The sequence below is a fragment of the Cucumis sativus genome, chromosome 1 (assembly GCF_000004075.3).
Source record: "Cucumis sativus cultivar 9930 chromosome 1, Cucumber_9930_V3, whole genome shotgun sequence".
Taxonomy (NCBI): Eukaryota; Viridiplantae; Streptophyta; class Magnoliopsida; order Cucurbitales; family Cucurbitaceae; genus Cucumis; species Cucumis sativus.
This window is the reverse complement of record NC_026655.2, coordinates 23,033,164-23,055,269: the sequence shown is the minus strand read 5'-3', so window position 1 is coordinate 23,055,269 and position 22,106 is coordinate 23,033,164. Positions and strand designations below refer to the sequence as shown.

General features: G+C 35.7%; 2 protein-coding genes across 2 annotated transcripts; one reads left to right on the top strand and one right to left on the bottom strand.

Annotated features, from left to right (window-relative positions):
- Window positions 1-1,785: 1,785 nt before the first annotated feature.
- Window positions 1,786-16,612, top strand: LOC101214300 (restin homolog). The gene is made up of 8 exons (XM_011660680.2): window positions 1,786-2,415; window positions 2,497-2,611; window positions 9,069-10,387; window positions 11,098-12,626; window positions 12,765-12,889; window positions 13,025-13,881; window positions 15,129-15,235; window positions 16,003-16,612. Exons 1-8 carry the CDS (start codon window positions 2,362-2,364, stop codon window positions 16,310-16,312), a joined length of 4,416 nt encoding a protein of 1,471 aa, XP_011658982.1. The 5' UTR covers window positions 1,786-2,361; the 3' UTR covers window positions 16,313-16,612.
- A 525-nt stretch (window positions 16,613-17,137) lies between these two features.
- Window positions 17,138-19,233, bottom strand: LOC101208856 (berberine bridge enzyme-like 15). The gene has a single exon (XM_004135492.3). It carries the CDS (start codon window positions 19,164-19,166, stop codon window positions 17,526-17,528), a length of 1,641 nt encoding a protein of 546 aa, XP_004135540.1. The 5' UTR covers window positions 19,167-19,233; the 3' UTR covers window positions 17,138-17,525.
- Between the last annotated feature and the right edge of the window lie 2,873 nt (window positions 19,234-22,106).

Sequence of the window (22,106 nt, the reverse complement as noted above, 5' to 3'; positions counted from 1 at the left end):
TTCGAAACATTGCTTTCTTTCAAAATAATCATTTACAAACCATTTTGAAATTCAAAGAAAGCTTTTAAATATACAAACATTTTCTAGATTCACTCACAAAAACTTAGTTTCCCTCTAGCTGGCTTCCAACTTCTTTTCTCGTCTCAACAAAGTAACACTATACTTATCTTCATAAATTTATATTTATCTTCATAAATTCTTAGAGCAAACCCTTTAACATTCTCAAAATGGATTAGTCATCTCTAATATCTTAATTGTTCCTTTTACAAGTGGTACACGTGTAAGTTCAATCTTTCTTATGAACATGCTTAAACTTAAAACTTGCCATGTAAACCACTAATTAATTACCAATAGAAAGTTTCTAAGAAAATTCCTATCTTTCATTACATAGTTTTAGCTTGTGATGAGTTTTAGATTGCCTAGTTTGTCTTGCTCGTATCACTCTTCTCCCTGCGAAGAACTTCCAAACGCCTATCCTTAACAGGTAACTTCAAAATAATTTTTCCTTCATCAAAATGCCTAGCCTATGTGTTTAAACAAAATATTTATTTATAAAATTTGACCTTCCTAATCAAGCTCTGGTCTCACAGTTGTACCTGTTCAACATTCATAAATTCAAAGTTTCAAACCTCTCATCATTCCAAACATTATCTACAAATATTCAAGAATTAATGAAATATTAAATATAGGGATGAACTTAGGAAGAGTGTAGTTCAACAAGTACCTTGAGATGAAAAACATAAGATTAAAACACGGAGCAAAGTTGCTCCAAAATGACAAACAAAAGGATTTGAATACTTGAAACTCGGGGCAAAGTTGCCTCAAGATCACCTCAAATTTTAAACTTGAGGCAAAGTTCTTCCTAGATTAGGACAACATTGTCTCGAGTCTTAAAACTAAGATGATCTTACGGCAACTTTACCTCAAATTTTAAAATCTTAAAATTTAAAAGATCTACTAATCAGAAACCTTGGTTTAGATATATTAGCAATGTAAGTATAAATATGTATTTAGCTTACTAGGCACCTTCTACTCGTATAGCACTTTTATTGGTTTGCTTCTATTTGTTCTTATTTAAGCATGCATCTCATTTCAAGTTCATTTCTAGAACTAAAATGGTGAAAGTTCATGGATCAATTTAAAACAAAATCTAATTCAAATCATGGAACCCATCAAAATAATCCATAAATTTGAACAAAAAAAAAACAATTTTAAGGTTTAAAGTTTAAACTAAACCTTAAAAATGAGAAGGCAACCTAGAGATGTGGTTGGCTATAGAGAAAATGAGAGGGAGAATTAGAGATAGTTGATTGTAGAGAGGGAGAATTTTGTACGATTTAGGACCGCCATGAATTGGAGAATGAGATGGTTTAGAGCCATTGTGAATCGGAGAATTGGAGAATCAAGTGGCGGTCGGTCGCGAGGGAGAATAAGAGGGAGATTGGGAGGGAACTTGAGATTTGAGAATAGAAGTAAGAAGGTGTCCACGATATCGAGATGTGAAAATGGAAGAGAGAATCGAGAGGGAGATTGAGACTCACCTAATTAGTAATCTAATTAAATATAAATAAATAAATTTATACATATTATTGATTTAGGTTGTGTCGTGATAAACTAAAACGACTCGGTTGAATAGTGGAAAATTTTAACTTTATCCGTGTAGTATGGGTTGATAGTTCGAGCCTAAAAACTTTGTTTGTTATTTTATTTATTTATTTTTTATTTATAACATTGCTTTAAATAATTTAATATTTATAATAAATTGTTTGATTTGTAAAATAATTTTCGGATCACTCGTCGGAATTTATTTCCTTTTGAACCCTACTTTTTCCTTTCTCCTCTGCACCGCTTCCCTCAGTCCCCGGCGGGCAGCCACTGCAACCCAGCCAGTCGGACACTGCCGCCGCCGCACGACGCTCCTTCCCGACGTCGCTGTCGCGGTCGCTGTCGCTACCGCTGCTCAACGTCAGCACGCCCACCCTCGGCTATCGCAGTCTTTTGGTCGTTTCCTCTCACACCTTTTACACTTTGCCGCTTTCTGCGTAGTTGACCTAAAATGGTGGAGTGGAGAAGGTAGCAGTTGATGGCAGTTCTTCCTCAACGATTGTTTTTATTCAAAAACTTGAAACTACCATGGCAAAGAACTTACTTGTCTCATAAGATTTCCCTGCACTCAATCCTAACCAGTGGGTGATTACTTAGCTTATGCTACTGAATAACTCCCGGCTATTGATTGAAGTTGTGCAATTGCGATTCTTCCAAAAAGTTCTCGGAAAATTTTAGTTTATGGGGTTTTAGGAGTTCAAGTGCAGTAATTCAACTGTTCTTAGTTTACACTTCGTCTTTTACGAGCATTTGGAAATGGTGGAGGATGTTGAATCCAAGCCTGAATCATCTAATTCCTGCTGTAAAGTGGTAATGCTTTCCTTCTTTCTTTTCTGCTTTTTGTGATTTATTGATTGCATTTTTGTTTCATTGTGGTTCTTTTGGGTCCAGTGGAAAGATATGTGTACGAAACTTGAAGAAAAGAGAATTGCTTTACGGCAGGCAACCAAGCTCCTTAATGAACAATGCAAGAGGATTGAGGTGGAGAATCTTAATCTTAAAAAAGGTAGAATGTCAATCATAGTTATTTTCCTCTGCCTGTTTTTATATGTTGTAAGAACGAGGTTTCTTTTAGCAGGATGGGTCTGGGTATTGACGAAAGAATAGTTATTCATTGTAGAATTTGTGAATTGTTATACTTCTCCCAACAATAACACGGAGATGTGGCATATGGTTTAATTGAAAAGAAAAAATGTTAACCAGCACAAGAATTTTTTTGTATCTTTACTTAATTTGTGTGACTGTGTCAACTGGAGAAGATGTTTATCATCGAATCAGGCCTAATATTTTATTTCCTTCCCTGTGATTCTTTTTTTCTTCATTGTTTAGTTAACAGACAAATGATACCAACTGTGTAAAGGTAAGTTCTCTCCCCTCTCTCCTCCCTCTTCTCTCCTTCCTCCTTTCTCTTCTGGTTGCCGGAAATCCCTTTCTGTCTCTCTCTCCGACCAATCTAAAGGATCATCGTGGAAGTAGTCAGTTGCAAAGTCCTTCAGTCTCACTATTTTACCTGGAAAGAATGTAATCGTATCCATGTTGAAAGTTTGGAAGCTAGCAGAAAATTGTCAGTGTCCGAAACTCAATTCGAATGGTTTTTGAAGGCTGTTTCGGATTTATTAAGTGGTCCAGAGGATAAATTCCTTCAAAAGCTGAGTGAGTAGACAGAGGAAGGTTGAGAGTATCGGAGTTTAAAGCATGGAGTGGCTGGGTGTTAAGCTGCGTTTTCTGGCCTTCTTTTGGAGGTCACTCGAATTTAAGAGTATGCTTAGGAGACAACAAACAGGGATGGAGGTCGTTTCATAATATGTTGGAAAATTTTCTTAGTAAAGAGGAGTATGTTAATTGGTTTTCTTGCAACCATTCGAAGAACAGTTTTCCATTTTCGACAAGCAACACAAGTTACGCAGAAAAAGTTAAATCAAAGAAGGACAATGCTTTTTTCATCTCAAAGTGTACTTCTGCATCTCTCCCCTGTTTGGCAGGTCGGTCTAAGTCTAAAAAAGTGATTGGTGATGCCTCCTTAGCCAGTAAATCAGATAATCAGGGCCAATGGGTGATTAAGAATGCTGAAGTCGACACAACCAACTTGGAAAGTCTTTAGATAGTTACCTAACTATTTGCATTTGATGATTGGCGAATGACCAGGAAATCGCTGGAAGATTATTTTCAAGCAAAGATAGTTATAAATTCTTTATTTGGTGAGAATGCTCTCATTAGTATCAATCAAGGCTCAATTAAGGATCATCTACGTGAGGAAGGAAAGTGGCAGGCTATGGGTTCATTTCATCTCAAATTTGAAAAATGGAACAAACTTAAACATTTCATCTTGAATTTGAAAAATGGAACAAACGTAAACATTTCATTTCAACTTTGAAAAATGGAACAAACTTAAACACAGTCGATCGCTTGCTTTGAAAGGCTATGGAGGTTGGTTTAAAATCAAGAATCTCCCCTTGGATTATTGGAGTAGGACTACTTTTGAGGTCATTAGTGATCATTTTGGGGGTCTTGTGAACATTGTCACATAAACTCTTGAATCTCACAAATTGCAGTGAAGCTGGATTCAAGTCAAGCAGAATTACTGCTGTTTTGTTCCTTCAACGATTGAGATTACTGATGTTAAGAGAGGGAATATCTTTTTACATTTTGGTGATTTTGAATTTTTGAACCCTCCTATGTCAACTAGTGGTTCTCTTATGGTTAAACATTTTACAAATCCATTCGATCCTTTGAGAATTAGGAAGGTTTTGGAAGGTGAAGACTTAGATCTCTCTACTTTTCCTTTGATATTGAAGGTTCTGAAATCCACGTTTGCAGTCCTTCCCTTAGCAAGAAATCTGTTTGAAGCTTTGAAGATTTTGCAAGAACATTCATTGATGTCGGGGAAGATGGCAATGGAGGGCAATCAGGCTGACAAGGAATTAATTGCGCCAGAGAATGAAAAGGCATCTTTTTTGGACATTGCCAAACTCGTTACTAACAACTGTCCAGACGAGGTAGTGGGCCCCATGATGATTGATTCTTCTTTTAAAATGTCGGTATTTTAAGGGTTGGGAAGAGAGAAGGATAGCAAAAAGGCGCCATTAGTTAAGGCTATGAGAGTATAAATTTAGTACGGGTTTAATGCTACCAACTCACACATTTATTGCACAAGCACAATGATCTCCACAACAATGACCCTCCGTTAGAAGACAAAGTTTTGGGATCACCGGAAGTTGGGATATTACACAGATTTAGTCAGATTAAAGAAAATAAAAAAGTCAAGTCTCCAAAGTTATGTCTAAAGCATTTCATTCAGAAACAAACTTCCTTTAACAATGTATGGACTGCCCTTTTGAAATCAGAATCAATTGGAGCATGTTCTCTCAAAATCTCAATCTCGGATCCACACCGAAAATATATGCTAAAGACTTCTCTTTCTTAGAAAAATCTGGATCTTCTGGAGGTGTGCAGCTCCAAAGCCCAGTCATCCGATTGTATCAACAGGTTAGTAACTGTGGATTCTAATCCTAAGTTGTTCAATTACTCATGTTTCATGGAACCTAATAGAAAGGTTACTTTATTACGAGGCTCTCCTTGTTGCCCATATGGTTCATACAAGAAGCAAGCAGCTGTGGAATTTGTCTCCCCTTTCAGTGTTTGTAGTGAAGAATCGATGGGAGCAAAGAGTCCTATTGATCACAAGGTTGATGCAGAAATGGAAGGGGTGGATCTAAATTCCTTGTTTGGTGATGATGATGCCCCTCCAAGCGTTGCCCCTGGTCCTCCCCTCTCACTCTATCAAAAATGTCGAAGGACCTGGTTCCCATTGTCAAATATTGTGGAATTATTTTGATTTGAACAAGTTGTCTTGTCACCTCGCTGATAAGTAAATCAATTTACCCTCAAGGTGCTGATATTGTTCTTTATCAACTGGAACTTGATGGTCAAATTTTCCTAGTTTACAGTTGAATTCAATAGGAGTGTCAACATGATGACATTCCAACATACCTGTCTCGGTTAGCAAATCAAGGGTGTATTTTCTGTGAGATACGAAGATGCCTTCTTTAGATCTAGCCACCTCCATTCCAAGGAAATATTTCAAATTTCCCAAATTTTTGATTTCAAATTCGTTACCCATTCTCTGCTTAAGTTGACTGATTTCTGTCTGTTCATCTCAAGACAAAACGATGTCATCCACATAAACTATAAGAACTGCAATCTTCCCTGTTTTGGAAACTTTTGTAGATAAAGTATGATCAGAGTGCCCTTAATTATACCTTTGGGACTTGACAAAGGTAGTGAATCTGTCAAACTATGCTCTGAGGGACTGTTTCAGACCATTAGGGATTTCTGGAGATTCCATACCTGCTTACCAAATTGGGTTTCAAATCCAGTTGGGGGCTCATGTAGACTTCCTCCACTTGGTTTCCATTTAGAAATGCATTCTCAACATCAAGTTGGTATAGAGGCCAATCTTTGTTCACAACAACAAATAGTAGGACTCTAACAATATTCAACTTAGCAATAGGAGAAAAGGTTTATGAATAATCAACACAATAGGTTTGAGTAAATCCCTTTGCAACTAATGTTGCCTTGTGTCTGTCAAGAGTTCCGTTAGCTTTGTATTTGAGATGTTTGCATCCCACAGTTTTGTGTCCCTTGGGTAGAGCACAAAGTCTCCCAAATTTTATTATTTTCAAGAGCCTTCATCTCTTCCATGACAACATTCTTCCATTCAGGACACTCTAAAGCAGTGTAGATAGTTTTTAGTCTTATGGTAGAGTCAAGATTTGCTGTAAAAGCTTTGAACTGTGGAGAGAGACTATCATACAAAAGAACTATTTGTCCTTTGCCAGCAATCGGGGCTAAAGCTATCCAGATTTTCTCATTATCGGTATAGGGGGTATAAGCGACAAAGTGCTCTGAAAAATTTGTTAAGTGATCTGTGGCCCCCGAGTTCAAAATTCAGAGATTCTTCCCATCAACACTAATAAGGCGAAGGGACTGAGGCATACCTGACTGTGCAATGACGCCTAGAGTAGGAGGGCTGGTCTGGCTAGCAATAGGGTTGGTTGACTGAGATGTGCTAGCAGTCTCCCTAACATTGGTACGCCTTGATTTCTGTTGCTCGTTGGAGGAATGTTTGTTACCTCTTGGGGACCGACCGTGGAGTTTCCAACACTAATCCTTGGTGTGCCATTGTTTCTTGCAATGCTCATATAAGAGGTTTGGTTTCCCACTATTCTTCTCATTATCATGGGTCGAGTTTTCCACTACAGACCAAACCAAAGGCGGCACGTGAGACACTTTCTGATCATTTGGTTGCGTGGACAACGGCGAGGGTTGTCCCAGGTAGCTTCTGACTCTGGTGGAGTAATTTTTCCATGGCGGCAGTGGCAACTCCTGGTTTGGTCTGAGTTTATCCTAAACTGTTTTCTAAGTTACGTTGTTGCTTTGCTCTGATACCATATTGAAAGCAATAAACACGAAACCAAGGCTTATGTGGAAATTGGAGTACCGGGGGAAAAACCTCGATATTGTTGTTTTATTATTTTATGATGATTTACAGAGGTACAATGAGGAAGATTAAATAAAATACACAAGGACATAAGAAAAAAAGGAAAAGAAAGATTTATGGTAAACTTTTCATAAACAATTTTTTCCATAAACACCTTAGGGCCAAACCTACAAATTCTAGCAAAGAGATTTCACCGGGCGTTCAGCCCTCACTGATGGATGGGGGGCTTGGCTTAGGATAATGTGTTTTCCTCTTTGGAAAATCTTTTGAGGAATTTCTTTTGGGAGGCCGGTAGTAGAATCAATCATTTAGTGAACTGGAAACAGGTTACTCACTTAATGATGGATGGGTTAGAAGGTATCAAAGTCCAAAACACAGCTCTTCTTGCTTAATGGGGGCGGGAGATTCTGGAAGGAAGATTCCTCTTTATGGAGGCAAGTTGTAAGAAGCATTCATGACAAAGAGGTATTTGATTGGCACACGTTGGGCAAATCCGGGAATAGTCTAAGGAATCCTTGGGTAAGTATTTCAAGAGGTTGGAGGAAGGTGGAATCTTTGGCCTTATTTGAGCTTAGCAATGGTAGGATAATTGGTTTTTGGACAGATACATGGATTGGTGTTTCCACGCTTAATGTCCAATTTCCTAATCTGTTTAGAATTGCCTTGTTGCCCAGAGGGTCGGATGCTGCACATTGGATAATTCTACTTTATCACGGACGCTTGTGTTCAGAAGATTGTTGAAGGAAGAAGTAATTTCAGACTTCCAATCTCTATTATATCTTCTATCGTCAAAGAGGGTGATTGAGATGGATGATAGTGAATATTGGTCTATTGACCCATCTGGTAGATTTTCAGTCAAATCCCAATCTGTGCACCTTTCTCCATCATTCCCACTGGATAAAGGTCTTCTAAAGCACTCTGGAAATCTAGCAGCCCAAGGAGAATTAACATTCTGATCTGGATTATGGCTTTTGGTCTTCTTAATTGCTTCTTGATTTTGCAAAAACATCCCCCAACAAGTGCCTTTTGCCCTCGGTTTGCCCACTTTGTATGAAGAACAGCGAGGATCTGCTTCACCTCTTTATTACATGCTCGTTCTCATCCAGTTGTTGGGGGAGTATCCTCTCCTCTTTAAGGTTGCTTGGGTTTTTGATGGTTCCTTGCGCTCAAATGTGTTTCAATTATTGAGGGGTCCGATTTTGTCTTTCAGAAAAAGAAACCATGCTTAATTTGGGAAAATATGAAACCCCTATTGCTAGAAATTTGGTTTGAGCGCAATCAATGGATTTTCAATGACTAAGACCTATCAGTGGACTGGTTTTGCAGGAGAAGACATTCTGTGCTTATGGCTAAAAGTAGGAGTTGAAGATGTGGTCTTTTTCTTTTTGTTTTAGCTTCTGTAATGTTTGCATTTTGTCAGATTTTGTTTTGTCTTGTCCGGTTTATTCTAGTTTTGGTTTTATTGTATTCTTATGATTCTAGGATAATACTTGGGATATGATGATGGCGCTAAAGGGGTGTCGACCTAGTTGAGATGCCCGGGTGGCGCCTCGTAATCCCCTCTTCTTAGCTTCTCTATTATTATTCTCATTGTATGATTCATGTAATCTGAGTTTTTATTAATAAAGAAGTTTGTCTCCTTTTCAAAAAAGAAAAAAAAAAGATACCAACTATGTAATTCACATCCTTTATTTCTTTTGTGTTGAGTGGTTCTATTTAAGAAGTAGATTTGATTTCAACCTTTATCCAATGAAAGAGTCATTCTCCTTGATATATGCATCAGTTTGGTGGTTTTTGTGTCGCCTTGCAACTTGCAGCTTTCCCTAATTCAGAAGATGAAAAAGATCTTATCTTAGCTATTGAGCATGTGGATTTTAAAAGAAAAGCTGTAGTTTGTTGATTTTAGTTAATATCTTCTTCTTCTTCTACTACTTCTAACATTGTTGATAATTAATTGGTGTAGGATATGAGGAGGAAAAGGCTCGAGCTTCCATTGAGAGAGAGGGCAAAGACAAAGAATCTGCTATTAGAGTGTCTTTAGAGAGGGAAATTGCGGACTTGAAACTTCAAATTTCATCATTGAGACAAAATGATGTAGAAGCAGTTAATGTCCAAGGGGAAGTAGATCATCTTAATGCACTTGTTGCTGAGGGTAAGAAGGAAATTATCCAACTAAAAGAACTTCTAGAAACAGAGAAGAGAAGGAAAGATGCTGAAAGGAAAAATGCTGAAGCGAGGAAAGAGGAGGCTGCCCAAGCGTTGAAAACTGTCAAGATTGAAAGGAGTAAGGTTAGCGACTTGAGGATGTTTCACAAAGCTGAAATGGATAAGGTTAATGATTGCAGACAACAACTTGGGATGTTGCAAAAAGAATATGAAGAAACAAAGTTAAAGTTGGCTAGCGAAACATCTAAACTAATTGAGGTAAAGAAAGATCTAGAGTTTGAAAAGCAAAGGGCTGTCAAAGAGAGAGAGCGTGCAGATTCTGAAATGTCTAAAGCTCAGGCTTCAAGGATGCAAGCTGAAGTAGCCATGAAACAGGCTGGGGAAGAAAAATCTAGGGCTGAAAACTTATTTCAGCAACTGGAAAGAAAGACATGCAAGATTAAGGAATTGGAGAAGGAGGTCAAAGAACTTCAGACCGTGAAAAAATTTATTGAATCCTGTTGTGGCCAACAGGTTAAGAAAACTAATAGGAAGGGTGCGAAAAAGAATGATAAAACTTGGTTGGAAATGATACAGAGTAATGCAAATGAATTAAAGTTGGCTTTTGAGTTTTTGAAGGCTAAGGAGGTTAACACAATGCATAAGATGGACGGAGATTTGGGGAATATAAAGAAGTCAGTAGATTCCAGCTTGATAGAATCATCAGAACTGAAAAACCATTTGGAGATTTATCGCAGGAAGGCCATGGATGAACAATGCCGTGCTGATAAATTGTCTCTTGAGTTAGAAGAAAAGAAAAGGAAGGTTTCAGAATTGCAAAAGAACGTATGTGAATTGAAGTCTTCTAGGAAATTTGTGGATGCATCTGGTGTTTCTTTAGAACATGCTATGAGTTCTGAACGTGCAGAAATGAAGCTTTTGAAAAAAAAGCTAAAGTTTGAGAAAACGCGATTGAAACATGCTAAACAAGTGGCTAAGGTGGAAAAAACTCACCGTACCATTATTCAACAAGAACTGAGTCGTTTTAAGCTAGAATTTGTCCAGCTGTCAAACCACTTGGATGGCCTACATAAATTTGCCTCTACTGGCACTAAAGATAACATCGAGTTGGAAAAGGTTGGTTTTTCCTTTTTAATTCCTTGTTTTGTTTAATCTTGTAACTATAGTACTGGCTATATTGATTGTTATATTTTACTTACTTGTAAAGGCACAATGACATCACCTTATTGTCATTCCTCTGTTGGATTGGTCTGCCCACTTTTCCTCCAAATTGATGTAGGTTGGTTATTGGTAACTTGAAACTGCATATCTCCATCGGTTTTCTGGTAACTCTAATTTTTGCTAATCTTGCCAGTGAAGAATTGATTGCTAATAATGTTGACTTTAGATTTATAGTTTTGCTATACCTCACATGGAGCTGATTTGAAATGTAGTTGTTTTCCTTTTTTGAATTATTAGCGAGCTAAAAGATATTTTTTCCTTTTTATTTTATTTTTATTTCTCACTACAGAACTTCTGAGAAGTGCGAGGGTATTAATATTTTCACCTTGCTCACTTGATTTCTTCTTTATTTCCTTTCGCCTATGTGTTGATGGATAGTTGTGGCATAAAGTTGTTTATGATTGTTTTTTTTTAAATTTTTTTCTCATTGAAAATGGTTGTTGTCAATTAAAAAGTTGTTTATTGCATATTCATTCTTAATTGAGTTGTGGTCCTCTTCTATTCAACTGCTTGCTTTATTCATGGTGAATTTACTCTTCAATGGTTGTTACTTACAATTCTCTACCCACTTTTGACTGAACACTTCTTTGTTGAATGGTTCACAGACGATGAATGCTAAGAACTTGCAAAGTTTGTACTCAAAGAAGAATATACGTGCTATAGAGGCATTCCAAACCTGGATGCCTGATACTCTCAGGCAGACCACCCCACAACCCAATGCTCCACTGCTTCCTTTGTCTGGAGTGAATCATATCACATCTTTATCAGGTATTGAATCTAGGTTGGAGTCCTTTCCTGGAGACAATAACAGAAAAATGTTACAAAGTTGTGCAGTCAATTCAAGTACTGCATCTTTTTCTGATGGTCAGTTGATCGGCTCACAGGAAAAGGCTGGCCTTTGTTTGACAGCAACGAAACTCGTTGGAGAGAATTTGAATGTGCAACCAAGAATATCTAACTTATCTAGTGAAGTTAGTAAGATGAAAAGCAATGAAAACCTGACTATGATGGCTGAAAATAGTGTAAGAAGTCCTATTAAAAATCATGTTGGAAGAGCTAATGAAAAGCACCAAAAGAGAAAAAGGACCTTTGAAGCTGTTGAATCCATTGATTATTTATATCATGAGAGTAAGAAAGTGCATTCTCAGATTGAAGAGAACTCGTCTCTCTTGCAGGCTCCAAGTCCTTTAGAAAAGGGTGGACATGTGATTTCGAGCTTGCTTCAAGATTCTTCTGCTGATAAGAAAATTCGGAAGAGAAAAAAGGCTTTGTGCCAGAAGAAATTAAAGGCGCAACGTGTACTTGGTGATAATGAAAGGAAGTTGAATAGAGTTGACACTGAAGTTTGTGCGCCCAAAAGTAGTGGTAGACAACCTTCTCAACCTGTCAGCAAACTTACGGACAATTTTCAGCTATGTGCAGAGGAGCTTAATAGTTCTGTCATAAGTGAACTTCAAACATTGGAAACTTTTGGGAATATAGCAGATGTGGACTATATGAAATTGCTAGATTTGGATAGTGCTGCTGATGAGGAATGCTACAGGAGAGCAGTGGAAATGCCACTCTCGCCTTCACTTCCAGATATTTATATTCCTGGTGCTGAAACCTCTGCTTTGAATGATTTTGATTCTTTAGCAGACGAGTTCCTGAAAGAATTGCCAGTTGATAGAGAGGGTCAACTGCAATCACATAACGATGATGTCACTGATGTTGAGATTAAGTCCAATTATACGCAATCCTGCAACTTTGACTTGTTAGGAGATATTCAGAGTAGTCAACGCCAAGTTGATTCATGTTCAATACAAGGGAGACATGAGAGGGACCTTTTTGATATTGTGCGGGCAGAAAATAACTGCCTTGATCAGGTTGAGGTCAGTGTAGGGATGCCTGGGACAAATGTTTCTCTCTCTGGTTGTGAAGGGGTGGAAATATCAGAAATTAAATTAGGAACCCTGGGCAATTCTATCCCTGACTTTTGTGTTCTTTTCTATGATTTAAAAGACTGTCAGAGCATCATTAGAATTTTTTCAGCGACTAAGGGTTGTATAAAGAGGAGCTCTATGATTAGTCAAAAAGAATGGATGGTGCAAGGGATTTTGGCTTCCCTAAACATGGAGCATGAACTTTCATCGAAGTAAGTGTTTCATTTGCTTTACCTAGCATCTCTATAATCTATACCAGTACCAGTACAAATTATTATTGGTTTTAGAAAAAAATATTTTCTGTTTCATGATTCTTCCTTCCAAATAATAAGCAAGTTCCATAAATTCAGGGAGAAGACTTGTGTATTCTTTTCCTTGTTGCTGCTCAACTTCACCATTGTTGCTGTGCATAAATATGGGAACATTCTGAACTGCCATGCATGCTTGGATTCTTTTTCGGGGCACATATGCGAAGGTTTACTCTCTCTCTCTCTCTCTCTCTCAGTAATTTATGAATTAACAAATTTAATGTATACAATTCTTCTGTGATTTCATATTAATGATATTTTCCATATTTCTTTCTTCTTTTTCCCCTTTTCCTTGCTGCCAGCAATGCTTGATCTGGAAATAAGAAGTTTGTTTGTTAAATTGCTTAGTTTGGACAAGTTACTTGCCCTCATAGAAGACTTCCTAGTAGATGGACGGATCCTGTCATGTATCGATGCCTCTTTTGAGACATTGACAAAGGGAGTTTTGAGGGTCAATATCCCTGTCGATGGTGTAAACAGAACATTGTCACTTACCCCAGCATCAATGGAGTATTTGGTTGCAGGAAGTTCCATACTAGCATCAATTTCTAAAGCAGTTCATCGTACTGATCTTCTTTGGGAGGTATCATACAGTATTTTGAGAAGCTGCAGGCATGAGGCTTCATTGATGTTGACATTGCTTCATATTTTTGCACATATCGGTGGAGATCAGTTTTTCAATGTGGAAGGTTACTCTACTTTGAGGGCTGTTTTGAAATCAATAATCATGCACCTTGAGAAGGTCGGATCACCAGATGACGCTATTTTCACCCCACTCAAGAGAAATTGCAGAACAGAGTTTGCTCAATGTGCTAGCTGCCCTTTTTCAGAGGAAGTTATGTCTATGCCCACGACTATTTCGTTTCTGTTGCAATTGATCCGAAAGAATATATCAAATGGGATTATGGATGAAGATTTAGAAAATCCAACCAGTTCGTTAAATCTGGAATCCTTCCTCAAGAGGAATATACCAAATCAGATCCTTGGTAAAAATTCAAGTGGAAAAGAGGTCCATCGATCATTGTATTTGGACTGTGATGCTTCTTTTTATTTAAAGAAGTTCAAGGTGTCTGATGATGAACCACACTTTCTCTTCAATCCATCATTGTCCGATGTTATTGATACTATCTCATTGGTTGAACTTCTAGCGTGCTACATGGTACTGGTCCTCACCTTTTTCTTTTGATTTTAATTATTTTACATCAGTCTGTCATTATGTATTCTATCTTTTCTCTTCTTTTCTTTCTTTCTTTTTTTGCTAAAGTTAATGTGATCATTTTTAGAGGGTTAGAGGTTGTGGGTAGAGGGTATGAGATTTTACCAAGTTTAATGTCAAGCTGTGTCTAAACTCTGGTTTTTATTTATTTATTTATTTTTTTGCAACAATGAGGCTACTCCAAAGAGCAAATCTCTTCCTATGAAATTTCCAAATTCATTTTGCTAGTAAGCTTTGATTTTTGACCTTGAGAGCAGTTAATTCGAGACCTTGATAGGAAGCTTGGTTTCCTGGCAATTGACTGAGTGGATGCCCTTTTTATCCTTGTTATCACTCCTCAAAAAGACTCGAAAGATTCCAGTGAGTGATTGGATACCCTAGAATCTTCCATTTTCCAATTTATGCTAGATTCACAATGGAAGAATCGGTGACTCTTAAGTCTCATATGATTTCTTGCATAAAACACACCAATTTGGCATTGAATTCAAGGCCAGGACTCCTTTGTGACCTTCTTTTAGCAATATTAGTGGTCTGTGACTCTGTAGACAAAAACAGATAGAAAATTTGACCCTTTTTTGGCATGTGACTCTTCAAGTTTATCCACGAAATTTTCTTCGTTCAAACTTCAAGATTTCCTTTGAAACTGCCATCTTGGGAACCCTCTGAAAAATGTATATGAATCTAGCTTCCATATTCTTGTATTCTCTTTGCCCCTGTAATACAGCCTTTCAGTTTCGGCTATATTCCATGGCACAAATGACTGTTCAGTCTATTTGATTCGTGCGTCCAATTATTAAGAGGTATTCTGTGTTCAATTGTTGAGAGGCATTTGATTTCGTTTGCCAGTTGCTGCTACTGTTGTATACTTATCCTCAGTTGGGTAGTTGCTTGATCGCTCTCTTGCTTTTGGACCCACAAGAATACACATATTGGAGTTCTGTTTTCTAGTGGTTGTTGTCCATTTGTTTTATGTGTACTATGTTTTCAGTTTATAATCGAGAAAATTCTAGTTAAGGTTTACTTGCAAATTGCAATGGTCACAACATTGAAATAATATCTTCGAGTCTTGAAGTGGATAACTTTCTGTTACACTGCAAAGTTGATATCTAATCTTCGAGCTATCTGAATATGATGTTGCTTATCTTGAGATCCGGAGCTGAGACTGCTTTTGGTTTGCTTGTCAATTGCAGAGCTGGAATTGGACATTTGCTAACATTATCTCTCAGCTGATGGATTTAATGAAGTCATCTGCTAAGAAGGGCTTCGCAATTGTGGTTCTTCTTGGCCAACTTGGGAGGTAAGACATTGCAATTCTCTGGTATTAAAAATCCTTGTGCAATTTCTAGTGCTTATTCTTCTTCTGAATGGCAAATACATAGAGACTAAACTTGTGCAGCTAAAGAGAGCTTATTACCTCATGATGAGAATTGAAATGTCTGTTAATACGTTGATATATCCGTAAGTTGGAGGTTCGACTTTGATATGAAAGATTAATTGACACCTCCAATATCTTTTATAAAACACATAAAACATTACAAATTATCATCTATTGATCTCAATATAAATATGAATATTAGTAATAAAACCTATAACTTAGTTTGGAAGTAAAAACAACTAAATTATTAATTTAAATAGTTCTTATAAATTTCTTTACATAAAAAAATATATGTTGATATCAATATTTTATCAATGTATCCATATAATTGAAATCTCGATATCAATATGGATATCAATATTTCTTTCTTTGACTTGTTTTCTTTTTTGAATTTTGAATCCGAGAAAAAAAAGCCATTTACCCATGTCTGTATTGATATTTTTGACGCCCTCTGTCTCATTTATGTACAGCTTCTTAGACTTGGCACATCCAGTTATTGAACTTTGTTGTTGTCTGGGTTACTTCTGTTTTATATTTCCTTCTTTTGTTATTTAACATGCACCGACTTATGGATGCACAATTATTCTATAGAGAATGCACGAACAGTTTCACTGTTTGCTCAAGCAGGAATTGAAATGTAAATTATTTAAATTGTGACCAGTCATCTAAATTTTAATTTATAACTGCAGGTTAGGCGTAGATGCTGGAGGCTTTGACGATGGAGGAGTTAAGATCTTGAGATCTAATCTATCAGCATTTCTTTGCTTGGACACTACCATTAAATCAGGTCTCTGTGTTCAAATTGCTACGGTTTCTGCCTTGTTGGGCCTTCTCCCTTTTGATTTTGAAACTATCGTTCAAGATAAAGTAAGCTATCTAGCCACTTCGAGTCACTATGCTGAGGTTAACTTAATAAAGACGTGGTTTTCTTTATTAAGTCCGAAGCAGAAGGAGTTGTCACGTAACATTTTACAAGTTGGTGTTTGCAATGTAAGCTGATATATATTTGATATTTCCTTTCTTGATGCAACGTTAACCCAACTGAAGTTTTGACCTGTTTCTGAGGCATGGACAAGAGGTTATCACTGCCTATTTTTGAAGACTCACCTGTAGATACTTAGGAATTTGAAGATTTGTACATATCTATAGCATAATCTGTTTTTATTCCACACTTTAAAGAGGGGAGGATACACATAGTTTTATGAATTGTTTTTATTGAGTACATTAATATTCTGAAATCAAAATTTGTACATTATCCCATTAACTTCCAGTGTCATCTAATCCGTTCATTTGCTAGAATTTTGCTCGGCTTTTATGTCAGTTGTTTTCTGTTTTGGCACAATTCTGTCTGATGTTTGACCAACGATAAAGGTATATTTTGCTTATTTTTCATCTCTTCAACTTGGCCAAACGTTGATAACTGTAATTGTCACATTCAAATCATCGTGTAGGTACGTGCAATTGTAATCAAATTACATTTGTAAAGTGCGTATTAAAAAAATTCAATTACCTTTATGATTAAAACTCATTAGTTACGGTTGATATATCAATAAAATGAAAGGGACTTGGCCCACTAAGCACAAATAGGAGTTAATTGATGTATGACAGTCAAGATTTGGTGACTCGTTAACCTTTAAATGAGAGGTTGTTTGGTGTAGGGCCAAATTCACTTTAAAGCAAGTCCAAAATTATCTCTAGACACCAGTGCACATCAGCATATTAAAGTGATATATTTATGAATTCAACTCTGCCATATACATTATTTAATGTTGGGACCATGTCACATTGATGTCATGTCTTTGATGCAGAACAAGTTGAGATAAATTTATGTAAATTCTGATGTAATTGTTTTACATCACTCTTGGTTCTTTTGCTATTAAGTTAAAGAGTAGCATCTCACATTGCTTCCTTCTGGACTAAAAACAAAATTCTAAATCCATTTCTCTAGGATTCTAGATCCACACTTTACTTTTATATAAAAATGTATGCAGAAAAAGAAAGAAAATCCCTCATCAGTGAACATAGCAAGTCAAATCACACTCTTACTCTCACTCTCAGTTTGAAACAAAGAAAATAAAAGTGAAAAATTATTGTTCAAACTTCTACAAAAGTAAATACTCAACCTTATATCACTTCTACATTATTAGAGAGCTCTGATACTGTTTAAAAGGAAGCTAGTTGCAATAACTGGAGCCTTATTGTTGATGGAAAATTAGTCGGTACTCGGGACTTTTCTGGATTTTTTAGTCCTAAATGATGCAGAGCCAGCCAAAGGAGGAATGCTCTGTTCATGCCTGAAAAAGTTGCCAGGATCAACTTTTGTCTTTACCTTCACAAGCCTATTGAAGTTGTTCTTGAAATATTTGTTGCCCCATTCAGTGGCATGAGCCAAGCTTGTATTGTCCTTGTTCATACCCAAATCAAGATCTCTGTAGTTTACATATGCAGCTCTTGGAGACTTGGAAACATATGGAGCCATGTAGTTGTAAAGTTCTCTGATCCACTCTATGTGTTCTGTTTCGTGTTTATCTCCATCCTGCCATGGGTTTACATACTGAATTTTGAACAAGTTTCCTTTTCTGTGGGGGAATGGGATTTCATTCTCTGAGATCTTGCTCATCATTCCTCCATAAGGATTCCAGATCATCAATGGGCTTTCTTCTTGGAGAAATATTTTCCATAGACCTTCCAATCCAGTTTCTGGGATTGGGACTTGAACAAAGTCTGATTTAGCTTTGAAGTAGTTCTTGAATTGTGGCTTTCCTTGTAGAAGAACTTCAGGTGGTGTTTTTGGTGGTTCTCCAGCTATGTAAAGAACTGATTTAATCCAGTTGGTTTCAATACAATCTTTTGGTGTCAAACCCAATTCAGGGAAGCTTTTTCTCATAATTTGTAGGAGTCTGTCGGAATCTCCAAGAAAGAGAGCATTGTAAGCTGTGGTAATGGTTCTTTCTTTCGTAGCTTTATCATTTGTTACTTGTATTATGACTCTAATGAACAAATCTTCATCCAGCTTGTCAGCAACTTGTTGCCATTTGTACAGGATTTGAGTGGCACCTTGCTCTAATGTCTTTGGAACAGTGAAAACTGTCACAGTTTCTGGAACAGGAACCAATTGCAACTTCCACCAAAGAATAATCCCAAAGCTACCTCCAGCACCCCCTCTAATGGCCCAAAAGTAGTCCTCTCCCATCGTGGATCTATCGAGGATTCTACCATTAACATCGACAATCCGAGCATCAATGACATTATCAGCACCAAGGCCATATTTTCTCATCATGGACCCATATGCACCGCCTGTTATGTGGCCACCAATGCCTAAGCTAGTGCAAAGGCCAGCAGGGAAGCCATGGACATTGCTTTTCTGTGAGATTCTATAGTAAACTTCACCAACCGTTGCACCAGCCTGAGCCCATGCAGTGTTATCTTGGATATTCACTTCCACCGACCTGAGTTTTGCTAGGTCTATGACAATGAAAGGTGTTTCGGTTTCGGAAGCGTAGGAAAGACCCTCATAGTCATGGCCACCACTACGAACTCGAAGATGTATGTTGAGCTTCTTCGAACAAATAACCGCTGCTTGGACATGAGTGTCATGCAATGGAGTGAAGATAAACTGAGGCTTGGGAACTGAAGGGTCCAAGAACCTGAGGTTTTGTGCAGTTGATTGAAGGAGAGGGAAGAATGAAGGATTGTTCTGAGAACAAACAGACAATGGAGGAACAGATTGTTGAGAATTGAGAGATACACATTGTAGAAAACTTTGCTCCAATGAAGCTGAGACTGAAAGCACTGAAAATGAGAGAAGAAAGGGAAGTAAGAGAATCAAAATGGAAGAGCCTGAATACAACATTGTTTCTTGCCAATTTCCTTTTGATGAAATTGTGATGTTTTAAGAAGTGGTTGTGTACATATATATATACATACAGTTGTGATGAGTGTGAGAATATATTTTGGTTTGGTTAAAGTGTATTTGAGGTAAGCCAAACGTCATGCAAACTTAAGAATTAGTTTCGTCTTCAATGAAATCTTCTTTAATGTTATATATAATTTCTTTAATATATCTCAATCTCCAATTTCCATTTTCCTTATTAAAATTCACATCACCCTTTCAATTCCTATTTCATTATTTCCATTCAAGTTTTGTTTCAAATTAATTATCTTTTTTTTTCCTTTTCATTTTTTCCTTTTCATTTTTTCTTATAAAGTATGTTTTTTAAAATTTCAGTTTATAGTAATATATTTTATTTTTAGTTTTTTTGGCCATTCATGTTAAAACTTAGTTTCCATTTTCAATTCTTTTAATTAATTTTGTGTTTGAGGTTTTTTTTAAAAATAAAACAAAACGCAAAAATATTTACACCGTATAGAATAATTTTATAAAAGAAGAAAAAATTTACAAACTCACAAGGAGAAATAACAAAAATCGGTCACACATACGTGCGAAAAAACTTCAAATTTAAATGATCGTATAATATAGTCGAAAAGATCATTTAGATATTGGTAATACGATCATTTAGATCTTGGTACACGATCGTTTAGATTTTGATAAACGATCGTTTGAATCTATCATTTATCTATTTGAAATAAATAGTGATAGTGATCTATCAATGTCTATCTAAGATAGACGACTAATACTTTAGATTTTGGTACATGATCGTGTAATGAAAAAGAAGGAGAAAGAAGATGAGAGATGACAAAAATAGAAAGAAATTCTAAAAGATGAAATGAAGAAATAGTTAACAAGAAGAAATGAAAATATGAAAATATGAAATATGAAGAAGGAGAAGTAATAATAGGAAGAAATTCAATACTCATCCCAATAAATTCAAAACCAACAAAAGACAAAATTGGAATTTATGAAAAATCAAAAGTAATTGCATGAGATTTTTTTTATTATTATTATATAAACCGTAAATATTTTTGTGTTTTGTTATACATGTACATGTAAACTAGGCTTTCACACGACAATTAATTGAAGCTCGAACATAATCCAAAATTGCAAATTACAAATGTAAGTTGTAGAATTTTGGTGTTTTATAGTTGAAAAAAAATTCTTAATCAAATTGGTTTAAAACATGAGATCAATTAATTATAATTACAATTGATTTTATTTGAATTTTTTAATTATACTTGAAGTGCAACCCCATGAAGATGGCAACCTTGTGGAACATGATTGATTTGCAATTTAACTTCAATCTAAAAAAAGAAAAAGAACTAATCAAATTGCCTTTTTTTTCTCACTCAAATAAACAAGAACAAAACCTTAGACAAAATAAAATTGTTTGCTAAAATTCTTTTTAAGAAAATATTAAGAACAAAAAAAAAAAAAATCAAAATCATTGACTGGTACATAATTTTGTCTTAATTTTTCTCATATTTTCCACCTATACCTATGCACGAACATGCATGGTTGACTACGTGGGTTATTGTAACTAGACTAATTGAAGTCGTGTACCTGATATATCATTTTGGCCTCAATCAAAATGCACTCCATTTTTTTCAATACTTTGCCTTAACCCTATTTTTATCATATAAACCTCTTAGACTTTAAAAGTGTCTAAGAGATCATAGATGAACATCATTTCACACCAGACATTTTAAAATTAGGAGTTCAATCTATAAACTATTAGTTTCGTGTCCAATAGACCTTTTTACGTTAAAAATTCAATTCTTAAATTTGAAGTTTAATCTACAAACTATTGGTTTCGTGTCTAGTAAGTTTTGAATTAATCTTTTTTAATAGAGAGTCCATAAATCTTTTATTTCAAGTTTGACAAACCTCCTAAGTTACAAGTTTGGTAACTTAATAAGAAATTCCTTTTCTCTTTTTTATTCTACTTTTTTAGTGAAGAAAAAGTAAAATAATAAAAAAGAATTAGAGGGATAGAGACTCACTAAATCTGTTTATATATTCACATCCAAATGCTACATTTTTCAACCAATATTCTCCAAATTTTGGTTTAAATAATTACTCTTTTTTTAATTTTATTTTTGTAGTTTAAAATATCCTCATACTCTCTTTAATCACATTGTGTAACGTTTTTTACCTTTTCATTTCATTTTTACTTTATTCTATTTTTCCAACCATAGAATTGGATGAACATTCAAACTTTATCCTAATTCAGCTTTGCTCTAATTAACCTTTATTTTTCTCTTTCGTTACTGACCGTTTTTTCTATTTAATTATGCCTCTTTTAATATAATTTATTAGATCGAAAATATTTATAAAATATAATAAAATTTCAAATTCTATTAATGTTTAAAAAAATCATTTATTTATTTATCTATTTTAGTGAGACTTCAACTATTTGTGGGATGAGCATTTGAAATATTATGTTTAATGTATTTATCATCTTTGCAAAGATGGTAATTTATGAATTTATATTGTGGAGGTAGACACAATATCATTTTCAAATCTTAATTTAAATTACATATTAAGAAGAGCATGAATTTAGTGGCTGATTAAAGATCAAATATCATTTGGGGAAATATATAATGCGTATCTAGAGGATGATATCATCAATATTGGTAATAATATGATTATGATATTGTGGAAATGTAATGCTAATTTGATATAAAATCCGAAATGATATGCTTTTAGCAAATTTATTGAAGGAGTTGCCTCAATGTTCATATATATATATACATACAAATCGTTTCGAAAAGGAGTTTAAATATAACAAAGTTTTACTTAGTATCAGAAATACATCGTGATAGGCTCGAATGTGATACATATAAAATGTAAAATTTTGGTATACTTGTATTGATCCATTTTTGTTATACTCAAAGA

What these genes read in the sequence shown, in the direction of transcription:
- LOC101214300 (XM_011660680.2), top strand. Translation starts at nt 2,362, where the DNA reads ATGGTGGAGGATGTTGAATCCAAGCCTGAATCATCTAATTCCTGCTGT. An exon ending in AACTTCTAGCGTGCTACATG is followed by an intron (nt 13,882 to 15,128) that starts GTACTGGTCCTC and finishes TGTCAATTGCAG; the next exon opens with AGCTGGAATTGGACATTTGC. An exon ending in CTTCTTGGCCAACTTGGGAG is followed by an intron (nt 15,236 to 16,002) that starts GTAAGACATTGC and finishes TTATAACTGCAG; the next exon opens with GTTAGGCGTAGATGCTGGAG.
- LOC101208856 (XM_004135492.3), bottom strand. Translation starts at nt 19,166, where the DNA reads ATGTTGTATTCAGGCTCTTCCATTTTGATTCTCTTACTTCCCTTTCTT.